The sequence below is a fragment of the Balaenoptera musculus genome, chromosome 11 (genome assembly GCF_009873245.2).
Source record: "Balaenoptera musculus isolate JJ_BM4_2016_0621 chromosome 11, mBalMus1.pri.v3, whole genome shotgun sequence".
Classification (NCBI taxonomy): domain Eukaryota; kingdom Metazoa; phylum Chordata; class Mammalia; order Artiodactyla; family Balaenopteridae; genus Balaenoptera; species Balaenoptera musculus.
In genome coordinates, this window is record NC_045795.1 from 58,668,595 (window position 1) to 58,689,490 (window position 20,896).

General features: G+C 54.2%; 1 protein-coding gene across 2 annotated transcripts in view; it reads right to left on the reverse strand.

Moving 5' to 3' along the window:
- The window catches only part of VIPR1 (vasoactive intestinal peptide receptor 1), a 32,527-nt gene extending 19,292 nt beyond the window's left edge, over positions 1-13,235 (reverse strand). Inside the window, exons 1-2 of one of the 2 annotated variants that reach the window (XM_036867666.1) lie at positions 13,052-13,235; positions 1,837-1,945 (exon numbers count right to left, since the gene is read on the reverse strand). In XM_036867666.1, the coding sequence (XP_036723561.1) occupies positions 1,837-1,945; positions 13,052-13,129 (187 nt within the window). In that variant the 5' untranslated portion in view covers positions 13,130-13,235. The remainder of the gene's footprint in view (positions 1-1,836; positions 1,946-13,051) is intronic. The other variant, XM_036867665.1, reaches the window with a different exon arrangement.
- Between the last annotated feature and the right edge of the window lie 7,661 nt (positions 13,236-20,896).

The following is a 20,896-nucleotide window of genomic DNA, read 5'->3' on the forward strand; positions in this document are numbered from 1 at the left end:
TGGCCTCACCCTGGCTCCCAGTCTCTCCTCCATTCCTGTGCCAGCATCTCTGGAGGCCATGTAGCTGCTCTTCAGGCCAGTCAAATCCTGCTAGTGATTTAAGACCCTGTTCATAATATCATCGGCAAACATTTATGTAGCCTTTATATATGGGAGACACTGTTCTACCCTCTTTACATAAATAACTTATTTAACCCCCTCCCATTTTACAGATGAACAACTGAGGCACAGAGCAATTAGGTAGCTAGCCCCCCAGGTCACGTCGCTGGCAAGGGGGACAGCCTGTTCACACGCTCCGTCTCCAGCAAACCTCTTGCGCTCTGCCTGGTCTGAAGGGCTCAGTGCCATTCCCAGGAATCTTGCTTGGCAGGACTGTGTATAGCCCTGACAATGCTGGGCACACCCTGTCTTGCAGGCCAGCTATTGTGTCTGGGTCCTTGCCAGGCTTCAGGCTCTCTGGATCTCCAGCGGCGGTCCAGAACAGGAGTGGATTCAGAGCTGGGTCTCTGGCCCTGAGTTCAGCTTCCCCAGAAGAGGCACAGAGGGGAGGGAGGCTGGGGTCTGCCCTCAGGGCGGCCACGCTTGGCCTCAAGGAATCTCAGCACCACCAGGGCTGGGCTGTGAGCTGTGCTGGGGTGCAGGCCAGCAGGCAGCGGGGGAGCCAGGGAAGAGGGGCCGGTAGGGGGCACGTGGTCAGGGAGGCGTCCTGCTGGAGACAGCAGGGTCGGGAAGCTGAGAGGGGGTGACAGGCAAGAAAATGCTGGGCGCCTGGAGGGCCCGTGGTTGTGAGCTGGGCCCGGGAGTATTCCCTGTGCGTCTGCCCCAGGGAGGCCACTCAGGTCCCACCGCACACGTCATCAGGCCCACAGAGACCCAGGGCCCAGGCTGGCTGAGCATGCCCACTGGGGGCTGCCACCTCAACAGGAAAGAAAGCCCAGCCTGGGGTGGGGGATGGCGAGGCGGCGGCGGGGCTCTGCTTGTCCTTTTATAGACGTGTGTGCACAGAGAGACACGCACACTGACAAGCATCCCAGGCACACAGACTCACAAACACACACGCAGATATACATACATGTACACTTACTTGGACATGGAAAAACCAGACACAAGCAAACACAGGCACAGAGAGACACACACAACTCACAGACACACATGTACAGACATGACTGAGCGTGCCACAGACACACAGACACACACACACACACACACACACACACACAGCACACCAGGCAGACACATCCAGGCAGGTCCAGGCTTACACACTCACTGCCTCTACAGGAGGCAGACAGCCTGGGCGGCAGGGCCCAGGAGGAGGGGCCCAGGACGGGGGGCATAACTGCCAGCCTCAGTGAGATGGGGGCACCGGGGAGCCAGGAAGAAAGGTGCTCCCCGCTCCTGAGCCAGGCTGCTATGTAACCGTGAGCTCGGCCTCGGGGGAGGTGACCTCTGGGAGGGAGGCCCAGAGCTGCTCCGGGCTCCCCACTGCTCCGGCCCTCCCCCTCCCTCACAGGGAGCCTTGACCGCCATAGCCACTCCCCACCTGCCACGGGCAGTCGGCCTCGGCGCCTCCCAACTTCCCAGCCTCTCTGCTTCTCCCAATCCTGCCCACCCTTCTGAGTCTGGCTCAGGCTGCAACTTCTGAAGGAAGCCATCTACTTCCTTCCGTTCTCACCCCAGGGCTGCTGAGCCAAACGCGGGGAGCACAGGACTGGGGGGTGAAGACCAGAGGGTGCTGCCATTTGATCTGATGGCCCTGCAGCTGGGCAGCCTCGACCTGAGGGTGGATCTGGGCTCACGGTGTGAGGGAGGGGGGCTCCTTGCCACTGGGGGCCTCACCTGTTGTTTCATTCTCCAGCTGGGCCTCCTCCAGGCACTGGTTGTGCTGTACCTCGATCATCTGCATAAAGTCACACTCCTCCTGCTGCAGCCCGACTTCCCAGCCGCCCTGGGGAACAGAGACAGGGAAGAGGAGACGTCACCCTCACCCACAGCCTACGTGTCATCCACGGACTCCAGGAGCACGGCGCCAAGCAAGGCCCAGTCTCCGGACGGATCCAAGTTCCAGACTAAACCCCAATCCCAACCCCAGGCTGAATTCGACCCTAAACTGAAGCCTGACCCTGACCTAGATCTGACCCCAAACTCTTGTCCATTGTCCCCAAAGCGGGGTCTGCCTTGAGGGCCCTGTCATGGCTTCCTGGTGGTCCTAGCAGTACCATGGCTATAACAACACTGTCTCTTTGTGGGTGGTATGGCTATGGACAGAGGTTAGAGGGCCTCTCCTTAGAGCCCAGGGCTGGCCCACTGGACTTTCCAGTTTGGGTTGGGAGCCCTCAGTCCTTGCTTCAGTCTCCATGGATGAGTGGGGCCCAGCAGGTGCCACCTCGTCATGAGTTGGACCCTGGCTTCCTGTTCTTGGAGCCAGGCCTGGGAGGAATCCAGGAGTCTGGCTGCATCTTCCAGCCTCTGTCCCCACTCTAGGAGCCTGTGCTCAGTCCCCCTGGGTCACCAGGCTGGGAAGGGAATTCTGGGCCTCCTTGGCCAGACCCCACACCCCCACCCCCCCACCCCCCGCCTCCTTAGCTTCTGAATAATTCAAGCTCTATCAGATCTAATGAGGGTGAGGGAGGTCTCAGGAAGTACAAGAGGCCCCTTTAGGATGGCTGGAGGTAGGGAAAAGGGATGGGAAAGCCCAAGCTTCTCCCCTCCCCTCCCCTGTGCCCCGGCCAGGGATTAGGGGTGAGATCTGACCTGTGTGCCAGGGAGACATTGGCATTGGGTCTGACACGTGAGTAGGGGTGATAGCTGCCCAGGAACAGCCAGAAAAAACAGGTCTCGGGAGCCACTGGGTGGGGAAGGTGGGTAAAGGCCTCCGTGAAGGAACCACTGGGCTGGTGGCAGCTTCTGCCTGTCTCTTTGGCTTTAGGGAAGTGGCTGCCACCTTACATCAGCTTCCTCATCTCTGCCCAGGGAGAAGAATGTCACAGTCCCAACAGGGCTGTGGGCAGAAGCCAGCAAGATTGCTCCAGAATCAGAGTTTATCAGCGTCTCTTCCACTTGTCCCCCCTCACCCTGGGACATGGTCTTCGACTCCCTGGACCTCAGTTTCCTGGTGGGCCAAATGGGCCTCAACCACCTCCCTTGCAGACCCAAAGGCTTCTTGCAGTAGGGCTGTGGGCAGAGCATAGGTATGATGCGGTTCCCCTTATTTCCTTCTTTTAAGGGGGTCCCCGTCTGGCATTGTTCTAAACAAGTCAATCCCATTGAAAGCATGTGACCCCAAAGAGGGACCACACTCTTAAATCTCATTATCTTTTCTTTTAAACAGTTATATGAACAAGTGTATCCTGCTCCATAATAGATCTGTGTTACTTTCCATATGCCAAGTTTTAAATGACTTTCCAGCTAGTATCTTTACCCTAATTGGCTGGTAGAGTTAATGGTCCAAGATGGAACCCACGTTCGCTGTGTGGCTTCCAGGCTCGTGGCACACAGGCGAGTGAGGTCTGGGTGCTGGGGTCACATGCTTCCCCTCCTGCCCAAAAGGGATGGAAATACTCATGGTGCTTTGTCTTAAGGGATCTGTGTCTGGCTCATCCTGCTGGGGCATGGGAAGAGGGGTGGCCAGAGGGATCCCAGAGGTGGCCTCTGGAAGAGGAACCCAGGGACTGGCCACCCCAGTTTGTGTCCCACCATTGGTCTCTCTTGCTTGCTTGGAGCACGTTTCTCCCCAAGGTAACTTCCCAGCTTGTTGTCCTCCAGCAACAGGGTTTGTTCTGCCTTCTGGTTCTTCCCTAGCCTTGCCTGCTTCTCCTGCCCATGTTCAGCTGCCATCACCCCACAACATGAAAGCAGAATGGGTAGTAGTAGACATCTGTGTTGCTGCCTTATACCATCCTTTACCTTCCTCGGACGCCATGTCCTCATCTCTACCTGGGAAACCACGTCCTTCCCCACTCTTAGTCCATGGGGTTCTGATGAACCCTCTTCCAGGGGATCAATATATGACCAGACTTACGCCAGTCAAAGTGTTCCTGGCCATAGTCCCTGGCACGTGGCCTAATTCAGGCTCCTCAGAGCCAGGAAGCTCATTCCTGGGACCTTGGATTAAGCAATTAGGCAAGTGGATTTGTTCTTTCCCACTGGACTGGAAACCTCAAAGGACGCAGGGGCTAGAACTACTGCCACCACCTTGTTGCCAAGTATAACACAATGATGAAGCCACACAGCTAAAGGAAGGATAAAGAGGTAGAGAAAAACTGGATCCTCTTGACATTGTCTGAGCCCCTGAACGCAGCCATGCCTGAAATCAGTCCTGCTTCCAGGAACATGACTCAATAACTTTCTGTATGGCTTAAGCCAGTTGAGTTTTCTGTCCTTGTAACCTAGAGTCCAGACTTGTGCTCTGAAGACAGGACAATGGACGCCCTCATTTGCTGAGCCCTCTTAAGCCTGGGCTATGGCCATGCTGTTTGCCGGGACACATTTATTTTCCAGTCACTGAGGGCATCATAGGGCTCCTGGTGGCTTCTGCCTGCTACTTTCTGAGGGTGAAGGGGTGTGGGGTCAACTTCTCTAGGCAACTCTGCTCCCCCAGCAGCAGAGCCACAGTGTCTCTCCTGAGAGGCAGTGTGTAGAGGAAGGGCAGGAGCCCTTGGGATAACCTGGGAGCCTGGGGGTATCTCTGAATAAAGTGAGGGTGGTCTAGAGCACAGGTCCCCAACCCCTGGGCCGCAGGGTTAAGAACCGGGCCACACAGCAGGAGGTGAGAGGCGGGCAAGCGAGTGAAGCTTCATCTGCCGGTCCCCGTTGCTCACATTACTGCCTAAACCATCCCCCCCATCACTCGCATTACTGCCTGAATCATCTCCCCCCCTCCACCTCACCCTGTCTGTGGAAAAATTATCTTCCACGAAACCGGTCCCTGGTGCCAAAAATGTTGGGGACCACTGGTCTAGAGGATGAGTTCTGCTTTCGCCACAATTGGGTGCTGGGCCCCATCTGGAGAAGGGTAAAGGAAATAGAGACCCAAAAGGGAGCTGGAGGTCACTCAGCAATGCACATTTCCAGAGGGACCTAAGTCTCTGGCCACTGGTCTGGACTGCATCAATCCCACTCCATGGCCTTGTCTTGGGCCATCTGGTCAACCATTGCCCTTTGGAGGACAGGGCCAGGACAGCTCTCTCTAGCCCTTATCACTGAGGAATTCAGGCAGACTATGGACTTCCTCTTCTACATACTTCCCTATTCTAAACATCCTCATTATCCCTCTGGACTCCAGACACACAAAATTAGAAAATTCCCAGCCAGATGTAGCCAAGTCTAATGGTCCCAGGGGAGGGTTCCAGGGGAGGATACAGCTGGTGTGTGGGGTTCACAGAGAATGAGCAGTAGTGGTGGGCCTTTGAGGTTGTGTAAGAGTTTGACAATTAGAGGTAGAGTAAGAACATTCCAGAAAGTAGGAGAAGTGTGTGCAGAAGCGTGGAGGCATGAAAATGCCTAATACATTCAAGGTTGCAAGAAGCCCAATGTGGCTGCAGCAAGGGGCGCTGGAGGCATCAGGAGACAAGTTGGGAGACACAGGCAGGGGCCAGGCCTCATCAGTTCTGCCTGGACTAGTGTAGTAGCTTTCAGCCCCACCACCTGCAACCTGAGGGATCTTTGTAAAATGTGTATCCCCAGCCTCGTTCTCCTGCATCAAATCTCTGATGGTCCTAGGAGTCAAAGCCCAGACATCAAGACTGGCATTCAAGACCCTTCCTAATCCCACCACTGCCTAGGTCTCCCAACTTGTCTCCTGCCATCTCATGTGGAGAGGAGGAAGCAGGCCTCAGAGTCAGTCTCACCTTGCAGTTGGTTTAAGGTGAGAGTTTCAGGCCAGACTGGACCCCCAACACCTTCTCTGTGACAGCAGTTCCTGAGCCCAAAAGAAGGGACCAGGCAAGAGTGCAGAAGTCCGTAGCATCCCTTCAATCCTGGTCCTGTGTCTCCTGCCATTTTGTTGGCTGGATGTGGGAGGTGACTGACTGGGGGTTTGTAGGAGAGTCCTGAGTATCTGGCTGGGGCCGTGGATTAGCCAAGTCTTGTTAATTCCACCTGCTCAGTAGGCCCCTTCCTCTCTATTCCCACTGTGAGGGGCTTGGGAGAGGCCCTGCTTCCTCTTCCTGACGTGGGGCTCCCTGAGATGTAGGGCAAAGGCTGAGGTTCTGGGGGAAAGGGTGAAGATGCTGAGAGTTGTAGCTGTTAGATGCTAGGGGCTCAGAGAGACAGGGTGAGGCCAGCTCAGGTGCTGTGGGCCATACCCAACCCCCTCAAGGGAAGCTTGAGACCACGGCTACCGGTCTTGAATCAGAACCTCCAGCTTCATCCCAGGGCCAGAGAACTACGGCTGGAGAAGCCACGGGAGACAGAAGCAGGGCGGTGGGTGCGCATGAGTCCCTCTGAGGAGCAGCTAGTCTGTGAGAGGGGTCTAAAATGCAGCAGGCCGGAATAGGTGAGATAAGAGAAAGAACTTCCTGCCTGCAAATTACCAAGCAGTGTGGGCCACCATAGATGATTTGTGCTTCTGAGGTTTGTCAAAGGAGGGCTCTTTTTTTTTTCTTGCTAGGGATGGTTGGAGCAAGCTGGGGAATGGGGAGTAGAGAGCGGGGGCTCGGGAGGGTCACATTTACCATTCTCCCATTACCATCTCATATCCCATGATTTATTTAAGCTCCTCCCTGCCCCCCACTGAAATAAGGGGGCAACAAAGAGTCATGAAGGGAAACTGAGGACCCAGAGAGAAAGCAGTGTGATCAAAGGCACATAGGACTGCAACCCAGCTTCGCCCGCTGCCCCCTTCATTTTGGCTTTTGTGTTTGAATTGGTAAGGAGATGGAGATCTTGTAGCCGAGGAGGAGGTGAAAGGGAGAGGAGAGAAGGAGTAAGAGGAGAAAAGAATGGGGGCAGGCATAGGAAGGTAAGGTAAATCATGGGATCCAGCAGTCACAGAAAAGAGGAGAAACATGCTCCTGGCTTTGCAGAGGGCACTAAAAGAAGTTTAAATTATCATCTTAGTGGGAAGAGACACAAGGGAGTCTGTTGGGCTGATGGAAATGTATAATAGCTTGATCTGGGTGGTGGTTACATAGGTGCACACGTGCGAGACAATTCCCTGAGCCTGCAAATTCAGATTTGTACATTTCACTAATGAAAAACTGCCTCTAAAGTCCCAGGGTGGTATGTGACATGCCATAACCACTTTGGAAGAAGTAGCTCCTCTTATAAGACGGCAGAGCCTAGTTAAGTCCACAAGTTCTGGAATCATACTGTCTGCCACTTCCGGGCTGGGCGACCTTGGGCAAGTCACCTCACCTCATCTGTAAAATGAGGACAATGGCGGCACCACCTACATCCAGGGTTGTTTTGGGTCACATGTAAGGGACACGAGGGGACTGCCAAGGGTTAGCAGTTGTTGCCAAAGCCCCAGCCCAGCCCAGCCCCTCATGCCCGGCTGCCTTGCTGTCTATGCCCGGACCCAGCCTAGCGCCAGCCTGAATGCCCTGCGGAACCCCAGGCAGTCTGAATGTCCTGCCCACTAACAAGTGGAAGCAGTGCCCTCCAGAGGAAAGGTCTCAAGCCTGGTTTTCCCCTACCCCCTACTGCCGTCTGATTTCTCTCCCCCTCCCTGTATTTTCACATCCTTTTGCCAATAGTCCAAAGCCTCCTGTCTCTGCAAGTCCTGGGGAAGGCTGAGCTCTTGGGGGGTAGGAGGGTGGAGTGAGAATGGGTATTGGTGGATGGGGGGGGGGTAAGAAAAAGAGGGAGACATAGGGCTGGGATGCAGGCTTGGGTTTGGGGCAAGAAAGAACTTTCCTCAGCTTAGGGTGGTACCAGGGCAAGGGCTCTCGTTATTAGGAGAATGCAAGCAAAGGCATTCAGCCTGGGGTTAAGCCTGGTCCCTCAAGAGGCCCTTCTTGCAAGGTTTACTGAGGGGCATGAAGCCTTACAGGCTTTCTTTGCAGTGGATCACCACGAGGATGGCCAGCAAAGCCGGGGCGGCATGGACTCAGGTTTAAATCCTCTGTCCTTTGAAAGTCATCCTGGGCACCACTGGGGAAAGAACACTCAGTTTCAAACACGGTGTCTGTGGGTGATGTTGATGTCGGGTCACCCGCAGAGAGCAGGGCACTGACACAGGGAGCCATGACTCCTCGATACGTCAGCTGGTGACCTCTTCTCCTCTGATGACCCCCTGGGCAGGAAGAACTTGTTTTTAAGATGGTGGGAGGGGCTTCCCTGGTGGCGCAGTGGTTGAGAATCTGCCTGCTAATGCAGGGGACACGGGTTCGAGCCCTGATCTGGGAGGATCCCACATGCCACGGAGCAACTAAGCCCGTGAGCCACAACTACTGAGCCTGTGCGTCTGGAGCCTGTGCTCTGCAAGAAGAGAGGCCGCGATAGTGAGAGGCCCGCGCACCGCGATGAAGAGTGGCCCCCACTTGACGCAACTAGAGAAAGCTCTCGCACAGAAACGAAGACCCAACACAGCCAAAAATAAAAATAAAAATAAATAAATAAATAAATAAAACAAAAAACTGTATGTTCCCTCTAAAAAAAAAAAAAAAAAAAAAAAGATGGTGGGAGGCACTTCCTGGGAGATATGGACCTTCACATCATGAACCACATGAGAGGAGGTGTATATAAGATTGGGTCCTGTCCAGTGAAGCCCAGCTTCCTGCCCACCCACCCTGCTCCAGGCCCCCTGCTCATCCCCTCACCCACCTGCCAGCTCGCTGTACAGTCCCATCATGGCACAGGCAGGAAAGATCCTTGTAGTAGGTACAACCCTCCCACCCTGATAATATCACCATTCATCTTGTGATGCTGGATTAAATGCTGCTGGGGGATACCTGAATATCGACTATTAAGGAATCCCTGTTCATTTTGTTAGGTGTGATAATGGTACCATAGTTACATAGGAAAATATCCTTTGATTTTAGAGATGCATCTTAAAATAATTTGTTCTATGATGTCTATAGTGTATTTTAAAATGCTTCAGCCAAAGAAAGCAAATGATGCAAATATTAATGGTTAAAGGTTAATAATTTTCAAATCTAGAAATTGGGAGTGGACAAACACTGGAAATTCCTATACTGCCATTTTGCTGACATCACTCCAAGAAATGCGTATTTCCATGTTCATTATACTATTCACTCCACTTTAAAAAAAATATGTTTGAAAATGTTCACAATAACAGTTAAAAAAAAAACCCATAATGTGATGGAAAGATTAAATTGTATTTCTTTTTCTTCTGAAATACATCTAAGGTACGTGGGAGAGTTTGCGTGTATTGTACGTTTTCCTGAGTGCAACGAGAACAGCTTTGTGTTGGGAAAGTCAGAGAGGGGAGGGCCGAGTCTGGGAGGATGAGAAGAAGCAGGGAGAAAGGGACGGGGCTCTGTCCAGTCCCCTGGTCCCATTCCTGCATCCACGGCCAGGGGTGTCACAGTGAAGGGCCCCTGCGAGTGGCAGGCTCCACCCAGGCTGGGTTGCCACGAGGCTGCCCGCGTGCAGGGAGGCCCATCATCCGTTGCCTGCCTGGGCCTGGAGCCTCACCCCCCATATTGTCTGGCCGCCCCTGAGGAAGCACTACTCCCTGTCCCCAGTACTCCCGCCTGCCCTGGAAGCCCCTGGGCAAGGGGGGCAAGAGAGGGCTGAAGAAGGGTCCCTAGGGCTCCCGAGCTGGGGATCAAGAGGAAAGAAAGACCTGTCACATAGTTCACACAGCACTTTCACCTCCTTCAAGTCTCACTGAAGTCCTGACTGGACAGCCAAGCCCATTTCCCAGTCAGTCGTGATGCTGGGGGTGGGTGGGTGGGTGGGAAGACTCTGCCCCAGCCAGGGTGGAGCTGGCCTCTCTTCCCATTTCTCCTGAATCTTGGGCCAAGGGTTCTCACCCTCCCTTTTGTGATGGGTTAACAGAGGCCCTTCCACAGAAAGGAAACATGCTCTCCGGGTCAACTGGTCATTGCCATGGAGTGAGGGGAGGACCCAGCTCAGGCTCCTTATCATGGAAGCTCTAGAAACATCAGGAAAGACGGAGACTCAGGGGAGCACGGGAGGGTGGAAACCTCCGAAGGGAGCTCGCTCTTCCAGTGCAGTCCCTGGAGAGCCCTGGGCAGGCCTAACTGACGTTGTCCCTTGACTTAAGGAGGAGACCTGACCCCTCTGTAGCAGTGTTTCCTAAAGCCCACAGGGTGGCTTGCTGGGGGCCAGGAGGGCTGGGTAGCCATGGACAGCTCCTGGAGCAGCTGGAAGCAGAGGGCTGGGGCAGCGTGCCTACGGCAAGGTGAAGCCTTCAGGAGCAGATGGCCAGCAACCCGCTTCAGAGAAGAGTCAGAGGAACCAAGCATCCCCCAAGCCCAGGGCCATCCCAGTCTCTGGGGGGAGCTGAGGGCTTCCTCCTCCTTCTGGGGTCAGGCTCATTGGTCCTGCCAACAGAGGCTGTTTTATGGTCTCAGGTGGAAGGTTGGACCATTTGGCTGAACTCTTCAGGGACTGCCCTTCCTCCTCCAGGGAGCCTTCCCTGACTGCTCCTCTCAGCGACCCTTGCCCCATTTCTGGGCAGCTGCACCCCACACCCACCTGGGCTGGTTCTCCTGGGTCACTGGCTCTGCTCTCCCCTACCAACTGGAGGATCTTCCCAGGGCAGGGCTTGGGTCTGTTCCTTCTCTATGACACCTCCCGTCCCTGCCCTGGGCTGGGCACTGGCCTGAGCAGTTCTGCTACCAGTGAGGAGCCCCTGTGCCTGCTGTCCAGGGGGTGGGGGTAGTGGAAGGCCTGGAGGGTGGTCTTGGGGCGGACTTCCTCTTCTGAGACACTAGAGGTTTTCTTTCCTTTTTTTGCTTCCCTGTTCAGAGATTTCCTCTTCACAGACTGAGGTCAGGGCTCCATAAACAGGAGTGATAAGGCCTTGAGCTTTCAAACTGAACTTTGCAGCTACGATTTTATGACTCTGGTAACGTACACCACCCCCCCCACCAGCCCCCACCAAGTCTGGCTGGAGCAGGATTGCCTGGTGTCCATTCCTTATGGGAGCAAGTGCTGGCTGGTGGGGAGGAGGGAGAAATAGAGAGGGAAATGGGGGCCCCTCATTCCAGCCTGCCCTCATCCACTCCTGGGTGAGTCCCTTCTGCCCTCATCCACTCCTGGGTGAGTCCCTTCTCCCTCTGTGGGCCCAGCCCTGCACTGGGCTGTAGGGGACATGGGAGGGTGAGAGACCTTAGCCCTTGATCCCATGGGATGGTCAAAAGAGCCCAGGCTGGGAGGTGAGTAGGGTTGAAGGGTGGGGTCAGAGGGGGAAGGGCTGAGTGGGCTGGAGCAATCAGGGAAGGCTGTCTGGAGGAGCAGCTCAAGTTGGGAACTAACCAAACAAAATGTGGAAAGACAGGGGAGGGTAGGCATGGGAAGAGCCAGGCTTTGGACTCTCTCAGGAGGTGGGGGGCAGATGTTGCACGAGAAGGGGCCCCACTGAAACCACTCTGCCCCTAGGCTGAGAAGCCTCCAGGGATGGGAGAATGGGGTGCCAGTGGCGGTCCCAAGATCCCTGGCTCATCCAGGGAGAACCTGAGTGGTTGGAGCCCAAGGGTGGGAGAGCCCGAGGGTTGCTGGTGAGGCCTGGAGGCTTTGTGACACTGAGAGGCTGTAAGTGGTGCCAGAGCTATGGCCTCAGGGCCAGAACTTGGTGGGGCTTTGAGTGCTCAGGAGGTGGGTCTCACCACAGTGGGAGGAGAGGAATTATGCCAATTGTTTTAAGGTCTGCTCCCAGGACAAGCAATGAGCACCCCATCCCAGAGTGTGCAAGACATTAGCTAGACGGAAGAGAGATTCCTGCCCTGGTGGAGGTGATGGTAAGGGAGGTAATCATGGGATAGAAGAAACTAGATGACCAATAGACTCCATCCACCCACCAGCCAACCTGGAGCTAGTGCCAGACCTGGAACCCACAGGTTTTAGGCCCTGCCCAAGCAGCAACTGCAGATTCCTCAAGTCCTGGGGTAAGGGTAGAAAGAAATCAACCTCAGTCCAGGTCCGATGGGTGGGGGACAGGTGTAGCTCTGTTATCTTTGGGCCTCACTTTGCCCATCTGTAAAATGGGCTTGGGTAGTCTTCAGGTCTTCCCTGATCTTACAGAGAGATGACCCATACATCTCCTGCCTCACCCAGAATCTGCCCTGCAGCCCAGGTGAGCCACACCCCCAGGCACACACATAGGCACACCCACACATGGGGCACGAGGGCACACATGCACCAGGGGCACACACACACCCATATGGAGATGAAGCAGAAGTGGGAGGAAGAGGGTGGCCACTGCTTGTTGGTTGTTTGCTCCCTGGTCATCTTTCCCCATGCACATGTCTGGCCCTCCCTGATAAACACCACCCCAAATCCTTACTGCCCACCACCTTCCACCTTGAGCTCCATACCTTTCAGCTCTGCTCAGTGCGAGGGCACAGAAGGGTCTGCCTGCCAGCCACCTGATCCCAAAAGCCCCTTCCCAGGTCCCGGGGTCCTCGGTGCTTGGTCTGCTGCTGAATGTCACTCCTACAAGTAGCTTAACGCCCCACAGACACCTCCGGTTGGGCACAGCACACAACGACGACCCTCACAGCCTGCTTCCAACCTCCTGTCTAGCAGACCTTCCATTTCAGTGGACCACAATCCCCGACCCTGCATCCACTGACCTCCCCGACCCTGCATCCACTGACCTCCCCAACCCACAGGTACTACACGGAAGGCAAGTTTGGAGTCTGCTCTTTCCCGCCTCCCCTCCACCGGTGTCCCAGATCCCGGCGCTGAGCGGGCTCCAAACAGCGCGGGAAGGGACTAGGCTCGACGGAGACCCCACCCAGCCCTCGGGTCTAGATCCGGTCTGAGGCGCAAGGGAGGCGAGACACGGTGCTCCGCGCCCCTTATCCCCTCCACACAGACTTGAGCACACGGCTGGGCTCCCGTCACCCTCGCTCCACCCCCAGCTGCCGGGACTCTGGGCGGCCCGGCGGACACTCACCGCTGGGCCGAGGGCGCAGGCTAGGGCGCCGACCAACACGCAGAGCCAGCGGGCGGACGGAGGGCTAGGCGGGCGCATGGTCCGCCCCGAGTCCGCGGCGGGCGGCCCGGCGCCGGTAAAGGGCGGGCGGACGGGCGGCGCACCGCGCAGCGGACGGCGGGGAGACTGACAGAGTGGCGCTGCCGCGGTGCCCCTGCGCTAAGAGGCTCCGCTCGGGGCGGGGGAGGGCCCCGGGGGCTCGTCTGACGGGCGGCGGGTGCAGCCAATGGCTCGGCAGAGGCGGGGCGGCCGCGCAGGTGTGGGGCGGGGCTGGGGGAAGCCCCGGCGAGCGGGGTGTCCCAGCGCTCCCTCCGCCAGTCCCACAAGTCAGTCCTCAGACGCGAGGTGTGGGCAGGCCTTTGTCCCTTCAGACCGCATCCCCGGGAGACCCCAACCCGTCCCATTCTTCCCTGCTTGGCTCACGACTTTTCCAAGCGCCAGGCTACGATCTCCCACTCCCACACGCCCCCTTAGCCCCACCCCAGGGCGCTCTGCGCGTCCAACTTCCAAGCCACCTCCTCTAGGAGGTCTCCCCGCCAGCCTCGCCATTTTCCACTTCTGCGCCTCAGAGGGCTGGTGCAGGCGGGCCGGATTAGGAGACAGCACAAATCACTTCTGATCCTCTAGGCTGAGGGCGCGACCTGCCTAGGGTCCTGGGCTGCAAATGCCCCAGATAGGTGAGGCTCACTGTTTGATCCATTTTCAGTCGCCCCAACTCATCCCTCGCGCCGGAGAGGCCAGGCGAGGGGAAGCTAGGGCGCGAATGAGTCCCGACTCTGGGTTCCTTGGTGCCTCTCCTGAGCCCTGGCGACCCGGCAGGGCGCGCTCGGCACCGGCTGGGCTCCCGGACCATTCACGACCAGGCGGGGGCGGGGCGTCGTGCTTCAGGAAGGCTGGCGAGTCCGCTCCCTCGCGCGTCTGGGCCGGGGCACCTCCGGAAGGAGGCAGAACCGAAGCTCCAGCGCCCCCACGCGGGGAGGGAAGGTCTGTTGCCCGCGCGCGGGCCCGGACTGCGCGCCTCCGACCTAAAACAACCAGAGCCCTCCTCCTCCAGCCTTCCCTATTTTACGTACTGGGAAACTGAGATACAGAGAAAGGCCCGGAGCCGGCCTCTGATGCCTCACTTCCAAGGTTCGGCGGGTGACATGGGGCCAGCCCTCCTCCACCGTGAGTCCTCAGAGCTCGGTTTATTCTTCCTTAGAATAAGGGGCAGGTTCACTGGCTCCGCGCCCTGGAAGGGCGCCTTCTTGTGGACCAAATGCCCGTGGCTGCCTTGCCCTCTTTCCGAGGGTTCGAGACGGTGCAGTCGAGGCTGGAGGTGGCGGTGGTGGCAGTGGGGTAGGGTGGCTGATGGGTGGCTGTGATAGGGGGATGAGGGCAGGCGATGTTCAGTGGAGAGGCGGAGAGGGCTGCGCGTCCCTGGGCGCCTGCGGAATGTGCGGCTGCTTGAAGGAAGTCTTACTCCAGGCGCTGGCTGATCAGCAAGTGCGTCAGAGTTCCCTGCGGGCCCACCCTGCTTTCCCTCCCTACAGCGCGGGGTACTCGGGCCGCTGACCTTCTAAGGGTAGGATGGAGTTATGGAGAGACAAGGGAAAGCCAGGAAGGGATGAGCGCCCAGCCCCTCCTCGATTTCAGCTTATTTGGGGTGCTAACATTTGCTTTATATTCTCCCTCCCTCCCTCCCTCCCTTCTTCCCTCCCTTACACAATCATTAAGAGTATGCTGTGTGCCAGGCTCTGCGCTTTGCACTGGGGCACAGAGATAGATAAGACAGTGGCACCTGTTGCCTGAGGAGGACTTGGGGAGCTATTGTACTCCCTCCAGATTTCTTCCTCCTTCCAGATATAATCTGTAAGCCTGGACATAAGCCCTTCCCCAGACAGGAGAACTGTGGAGATGCCCTTGCCCTGGCCATTCTGGGGTTTGAACTCACTTTCTCAGGGGAGGAAGTGTTTGAAAAATCACCAGCCATCTCCTCATCCATTCTCACTTCTGGAGGCCAGGTTAGGCTCAGGAGTCAGAGGTCCTTGCCTCCCCCTGCGACCCTGCCAGTACTCCCTCTCAGGCCTCAGTGCTCTAGCAGGGCAGTGGAATTTTGTCCTCATTCTGGAGAGTCACCTCTGCTTGGCACAGTGACCCAGGAATCCTAGATATGAATGGCAAATCCATGAGCTTTGGATCTCATAAACCTTTGCCCACTCTACACACACACACACACACACAGACACACACACACAGACACACACCCCATCTGATCAGCTGCAGAATGCTGATGAAATCCCACCATTAAAGCATGTCCTTTGGCCTGTTAAAGTTCTGCTCTCTCTGAGGACAGGTATCTTGGTTACTTGAGAGTGCATTTGAGGGAGGTGAGGATTGGGGAATAGGAGAGAGTCAAACCCCACTTTGCCAAGTGACCCTTGGCCAGGCCCAGAAGGGGGCAGATGGAGGAGGGGTGGGAATCTTAAGGCTCTCAGCTGGGGGTGGCTGCCTCTCCCCTTGTTCTGGAGGGTGTCCGCACGACGCCCCCTCCTTAGCTCGAGGACCACACGTGGGCAGGCTGGAAGCAGCGAGAGTGACTGGCAGGGCCCCTGGATGCCCTTGCAGTCCTCATGCTCCCAGGAAGGAAGCGGGTGACTGAGGAATAATAGTTTCCATGCAGATTCTTTGCAATGAAAATGACTTCTTTGTTCTTTCAGAATTGTTCTCCTGGGAGACCCACCCTTCCTTACTTATCAAAAGTCACAAAACAACTTCAGAAGTGAAAGAAGCAGGAAAAAGAAAATAACAAAAACAAACCCATACCTGAACAATTCAACCAAGAGTATGTTTGTCCTTGTTTTTTCTTTTTTTTTGACCTTGTTTTGACGAATTGTTCCTGCATGTCCAGTTCTATGTCCTGAGGCATTGTGGGGATCACCCGGGGGCCTACTCCTGGGGAGTCCTTGTGATCTGATGAGAAAACCATCCTTTCACATGTTTGATGATCTGGGAAAGCTTCTGGGGTGGGAGTGGGATATCAGAAACAGGAGGTGTGTGTGTGTGTTGGGGGGGCACAGAGACAGACTATTTGAGGGGGTGGGAAGCAGTGACTTGGATCTCCGTCTCCATCCCCCCCCACCCCCAAAGCCCGAGTCCCTCTGGAGTTGGCCTTTGCCTCATCAGTCCAGGTTTGGGGAGGGGGCCACAGCCACCTCTTTCTCTCTGCTCCCCCGTGTCCTCTTGAATGGATTCCTCCACGGGTATTCTGTTCTGAAGTCTCTCCTCCTGGATCCCTGGAACCAGTCTCCAGTCTCTGGCCCAAGCCCCACCTCCCTTCTGGATGCGGGAAACAGAGGGGTGCAGAAGGTGGGGGGAAAGAGAGAGAGGCAGAATCACTTGCCTTCCCCCGTGATGACAGGCGCAGCAGGAAAGAATCGGCAGTTACTCATTTGGAGCCTGCCTGACTTCCTGGCTGCCTGCCTCATTCTTGCTGTGGGTGCCACCTTGCCTCCCCCAGTCCTTCTCCCGCCTCTCTGAGTCGTGCACGCAGTGCTTCAAGGCTCCCAGCTCAGGAACTCAATGATGGTGAGGCCTGCAGTGGAGTGGGAAGGGCAGCTGGGGACCACGGTGTGGTCTTGGCTTCCTTGGCAGGGACCTGGCCTGGGGAGTCACTGCTCAGGATGCCCCTTCCGGAGCCATCCACATTTCTGTGTGGATGCAAGCAAGCTTTGCCCTTTCTGGGCTTCTGAGTTGAAGACACCTTAGGTCTTTATTCATTGAGTGGGGCTGGCAGCTCCCAGGATATGAGGTGCTCATCACCTCCCCAGGCCTCTCCTTCTTTGGGGCCGGTTCTTCCTGTGAGAAGATGTTTCTTAACTCCAAGCCGTGGTTTGGTGGAGGGCAGGAGAGGCCTATTGCTTAAAGAAGCGACATTCCCTTCATCCTTTCTGTGACTGCTTGCAGTGAATAGCATTCCTTCATCCCTCTGGTATCACCGCCTCCACTGACCTGGCCCCCTGATGAGCAATGGGGACGTTGCGGTGACTTAGACATTGGCTGCCCCTCTAGGACAGCCTAGCACTGCTTGAGCAGGGCACTGGAGGGACCTTCTGGTGATGCTGCAGCTGCACTAGCTAAAAAACAAAAGTTCATGGGAGTGCAGGTGATGGAGGGAGAATTGTCCTGACTTGAGAGATGGGGAAATGAAGCCCAGGGACGGGTTCGGAAATGGCCAGCATCACCCCTTGGTCCTGGAGGCTGGGGCTTAGAGCTCGAGAGGGAGGGGGCGGAGGGGAGGTGATGGCGCCAACTCTAGGTGCATCAGTTCAGGCCCCCCAGTGATCAGATGCTAAGACGGAGTTAGTATTATCGGAAGTTTATTGGATGGCAGGGAGACCCTGTGAAAGACAAAGGAGGAAAAGGCAGGACCCAGCAGGGAGAACCTCAGACTGCGACCCAGCTCTGACAGAGCCTCTGCTAGCCTGACCCTGAGCTGCAGAGCAAAGGTGACACGTGGACGCCTTAGTAACCCTACTCTGCACAGTCAATGTCTGGGGGCCATCTGGGAAGAGAAGCACCCTCACCTCAAATGCTGTGGTGAATCCTGAAAGCGCTACTCAGAGAGGCCGTCAGCTCACTGCATTCCCCACAGCTGAATGGAATGTTCTTTCTTGACGGGAGATCCAAGTGAGGCATGTCTGCGGCTACCACAGAAGGGAAACTGAGGCGTGGAAAATGAAGTCCGGGGGAGAGATCCTGCTCCAGGAGACAGAGGAAGAGGAGCCTAAGGTCCTACCCTTGGGGAATGCCTATGCTGGGCACAGACAGGGATGACTCAGGAGGGAGCTCCTTTCCTCAGAATCCCAGGGCTCATTATGATCCAGGGGGTCAGCGGTCTGTCATCATGCGGCTTGGCATCGTGGTACAGCAAGTCTGGGAGACTCCAGAGGGGAGGACCGCCCCCTCCCCCATTTACTCTCTAACAGCAGCCACAGTTTATTGGTCAAATGCCTACTGCCGTATCTGTGTGCATGTGTGTGTCCGTGTATAAGAGCACGTGAGTGTGTGTGCTGTGTATGGGTGTGAGTCAGGACAGACACATCTGCTCCCAGCCGGGTGTGAGAGCAGGGCGTGGCCAGCGTGTATTGGGAGGAGGCTGAGTTAGGGGCAAGGCTCTGCGTGATTAGTGGCAGAGAGGGAATGAGTCACAGAAAGGGTTCCCAGGACCCCAGCACCAGGCTGTGTCTCAGAGCTCATTCCTGAGGCAATGAACTCTGTGGGCATTATGGCACCCCGACCCCAGAGGGAGCTCAGCCTAAGTCCACAGAAGATCTCAGTTCCCACGCTCACCTCTCCACTCCCAGCCCCGGGTTCCTGTGAATTGTTGTGTAGCTGGCCTTGGACAGAGATTCTGGAAAAGGACGATAACATCAACGGGACAAAACAGACCTGGGGATTAAGTAACATAATTGATGCCATCAGAGACTAGTGTGTGTGTTAAAAATTTAAGGCTATCGACTGAAAAAGATGGAAGTCTCTATGGAACTCCCAAACAACTAGAAGAAGGTAAGATAACACAAAGAAAACTCCATCAATCCCATAAATTATTGTATGTGTGTGGGGGGGGATTAGAAACAAGAATACATGATACATGGAAGCATAAAATCAGATATCAGGAGTAATGACAGACATTAATCATCACAGTAAATGTGAAAGGAGGAGAATTTAAGATGGGAAATTTAAGAGGAATAGTTCGTATTATTAGAACATTCAGTCTATCAAAAAGATGAAATAATCATGAACATCTAAGCATCTAATGATATAGCCTCAAGATACATGAAAAAATGATGAATTGTCAAATCTACAGTCAGAGTGGAAGACCTGAACACCCTTCCCTCAGGAATTCCATTCAGCTGTCAAAAAAAAAAAAAAAAAAAATCAACTAGAGCCTCATTTCCCAGCAGGGATAGATATCTCAAAATATGGTATTGAGCAAGCAAAGCAGGTTGCAGAATGAGGTGTACAATACAGTGTTCCTTATATAGAACTTAAAATCTGCAAACAATACTATGTAACTTTTATGGATACAAAAATATATAGAAAAAGTCTAAAAAATGTCCAGGAAGGATAAACGTCTAAGTCCTGTTTTCTTTCTGTAAGGCGAGGGAGGGGAAAGGGATAAGGGAACTGTATTAGTTTTCTGTTGCTGTGTTACAAATTACCACAAACTTAGCATCTTAAAGTAACACCCATTTATTACCTCATATTTTCTGTAGGTCAGAAGTCCAGATATGGTCTACCTAGGTCCTCTGTGGAAATCAAGGTGTTGGCCCCCTACTCTCCAACCTCAGCAGGCAAGTTGAGTATTATTCTTGTTTTTTAACTTGTTAAGAAAAGCTTCAAAATATACAAAGTGGATAAAATAACATAATGAACTCCCATGTATCCCCCATCACTTTGTTTTCTTTGTGTCCCCACCCCAGCCATGATCATTTTAAATCAAATCACCGATCTATCATTTTATCTGTAAATATAACTCAGTAGGTACCTCTACAGGATAAGCACTCAAAAAACAAAAAAAAGACCCACAATATTATTATTACACAATACCATTTTTATGCTAACCACACCTCCCTACCTGCCAAAATTCCTTAACAGCATTAAATAGTGTCATTATTTAATTTTCTTTCTTTGTCTTATAAATGCTTTTATTTTCTACCAGTTGTTTGTTTAAATAAGGGTCACATATTATAATTCAATATAGAGGCTCCCTCATCTCTCTGCCTCTCCTTTCCTCACAAGTTCTCCTTGGAAGAAATTGGACTGGTCCTGTTCACTGGCTTCCCACAGTCGCAGTTTTGGTGACTGCGTTCTGTGGTGTTATTCAACTATTTCTCTAAGACTGATTATTTTAAAACACATCTTAAAACATAAATGAGGTGATTTGCTCCTTAGTTCAAAGTGCTTACAAATCCTGAGTGAGACCCCCGTCACCTCCCCTTTACCTCTCCTCTGCTTCTCCCACTCTTGTCTCCAGCCACCCTGGCCTCCCTGCTAGTCCAATAACTCATTCCTGGCCCACTCTTTTTTAAAAATTGAAAGGTAGTTGATTTACAATGTTGTGTTAGTTTCTGGTGTACAGCAAAGCGATTCAGTTATATGTATATGTATATTCTTTTCCATTATAGGTTACTACAAGATATTGAATGTAGTTCCCTGTATTATACAGTAGGTTCTTGTAGTTTATCTATTTTATGTATAGTAGTGTGTATATGTTAATCCCAAACTCTTAACTCATCCTCCCCCCACCTTCCCCTTTAGTAACTGTAAGTTTGTTTTCTGATTCCCAGCCCACTCTTGCTCTTGGGTCTTAGGTCCCTCTGCTTGGAATGCTTTTCTTCCAGGTATCGCCATAGCTCCTCACCTTTCTCTTTAAGGCTGACTCCTCTACTTCATACTAAACTGCTTCCTCTGCTCCGAATCCTGGGCTGGGCCCCCTCACCCTGTCTACATCTTTTCCCCATTGTGCTTGTCACCTCCTAAGGTACAATGTCCTTTAGTTATTTGTGAATATACTCTATTACACATATTGTCAGTTTCTCTCTGCTAGAATAGAAGTTCCACGAGGGCAGGGATTTCCAGGTGTTTTGTTCCCAAATGTATCTCAAGTCCCTGGCATGGTGCCTGGCACATGGCCCTCTATTAGTGTTTATTGAATGAACAAATAAGTGAATGAGTCTTCCTAAAACCCATAGCTGATGCCGCCCTCCCTCTGTCCCAGGATTCTAATGCTGCCCTCTCACAGGCTCTCAGGGAAGCTCTTCC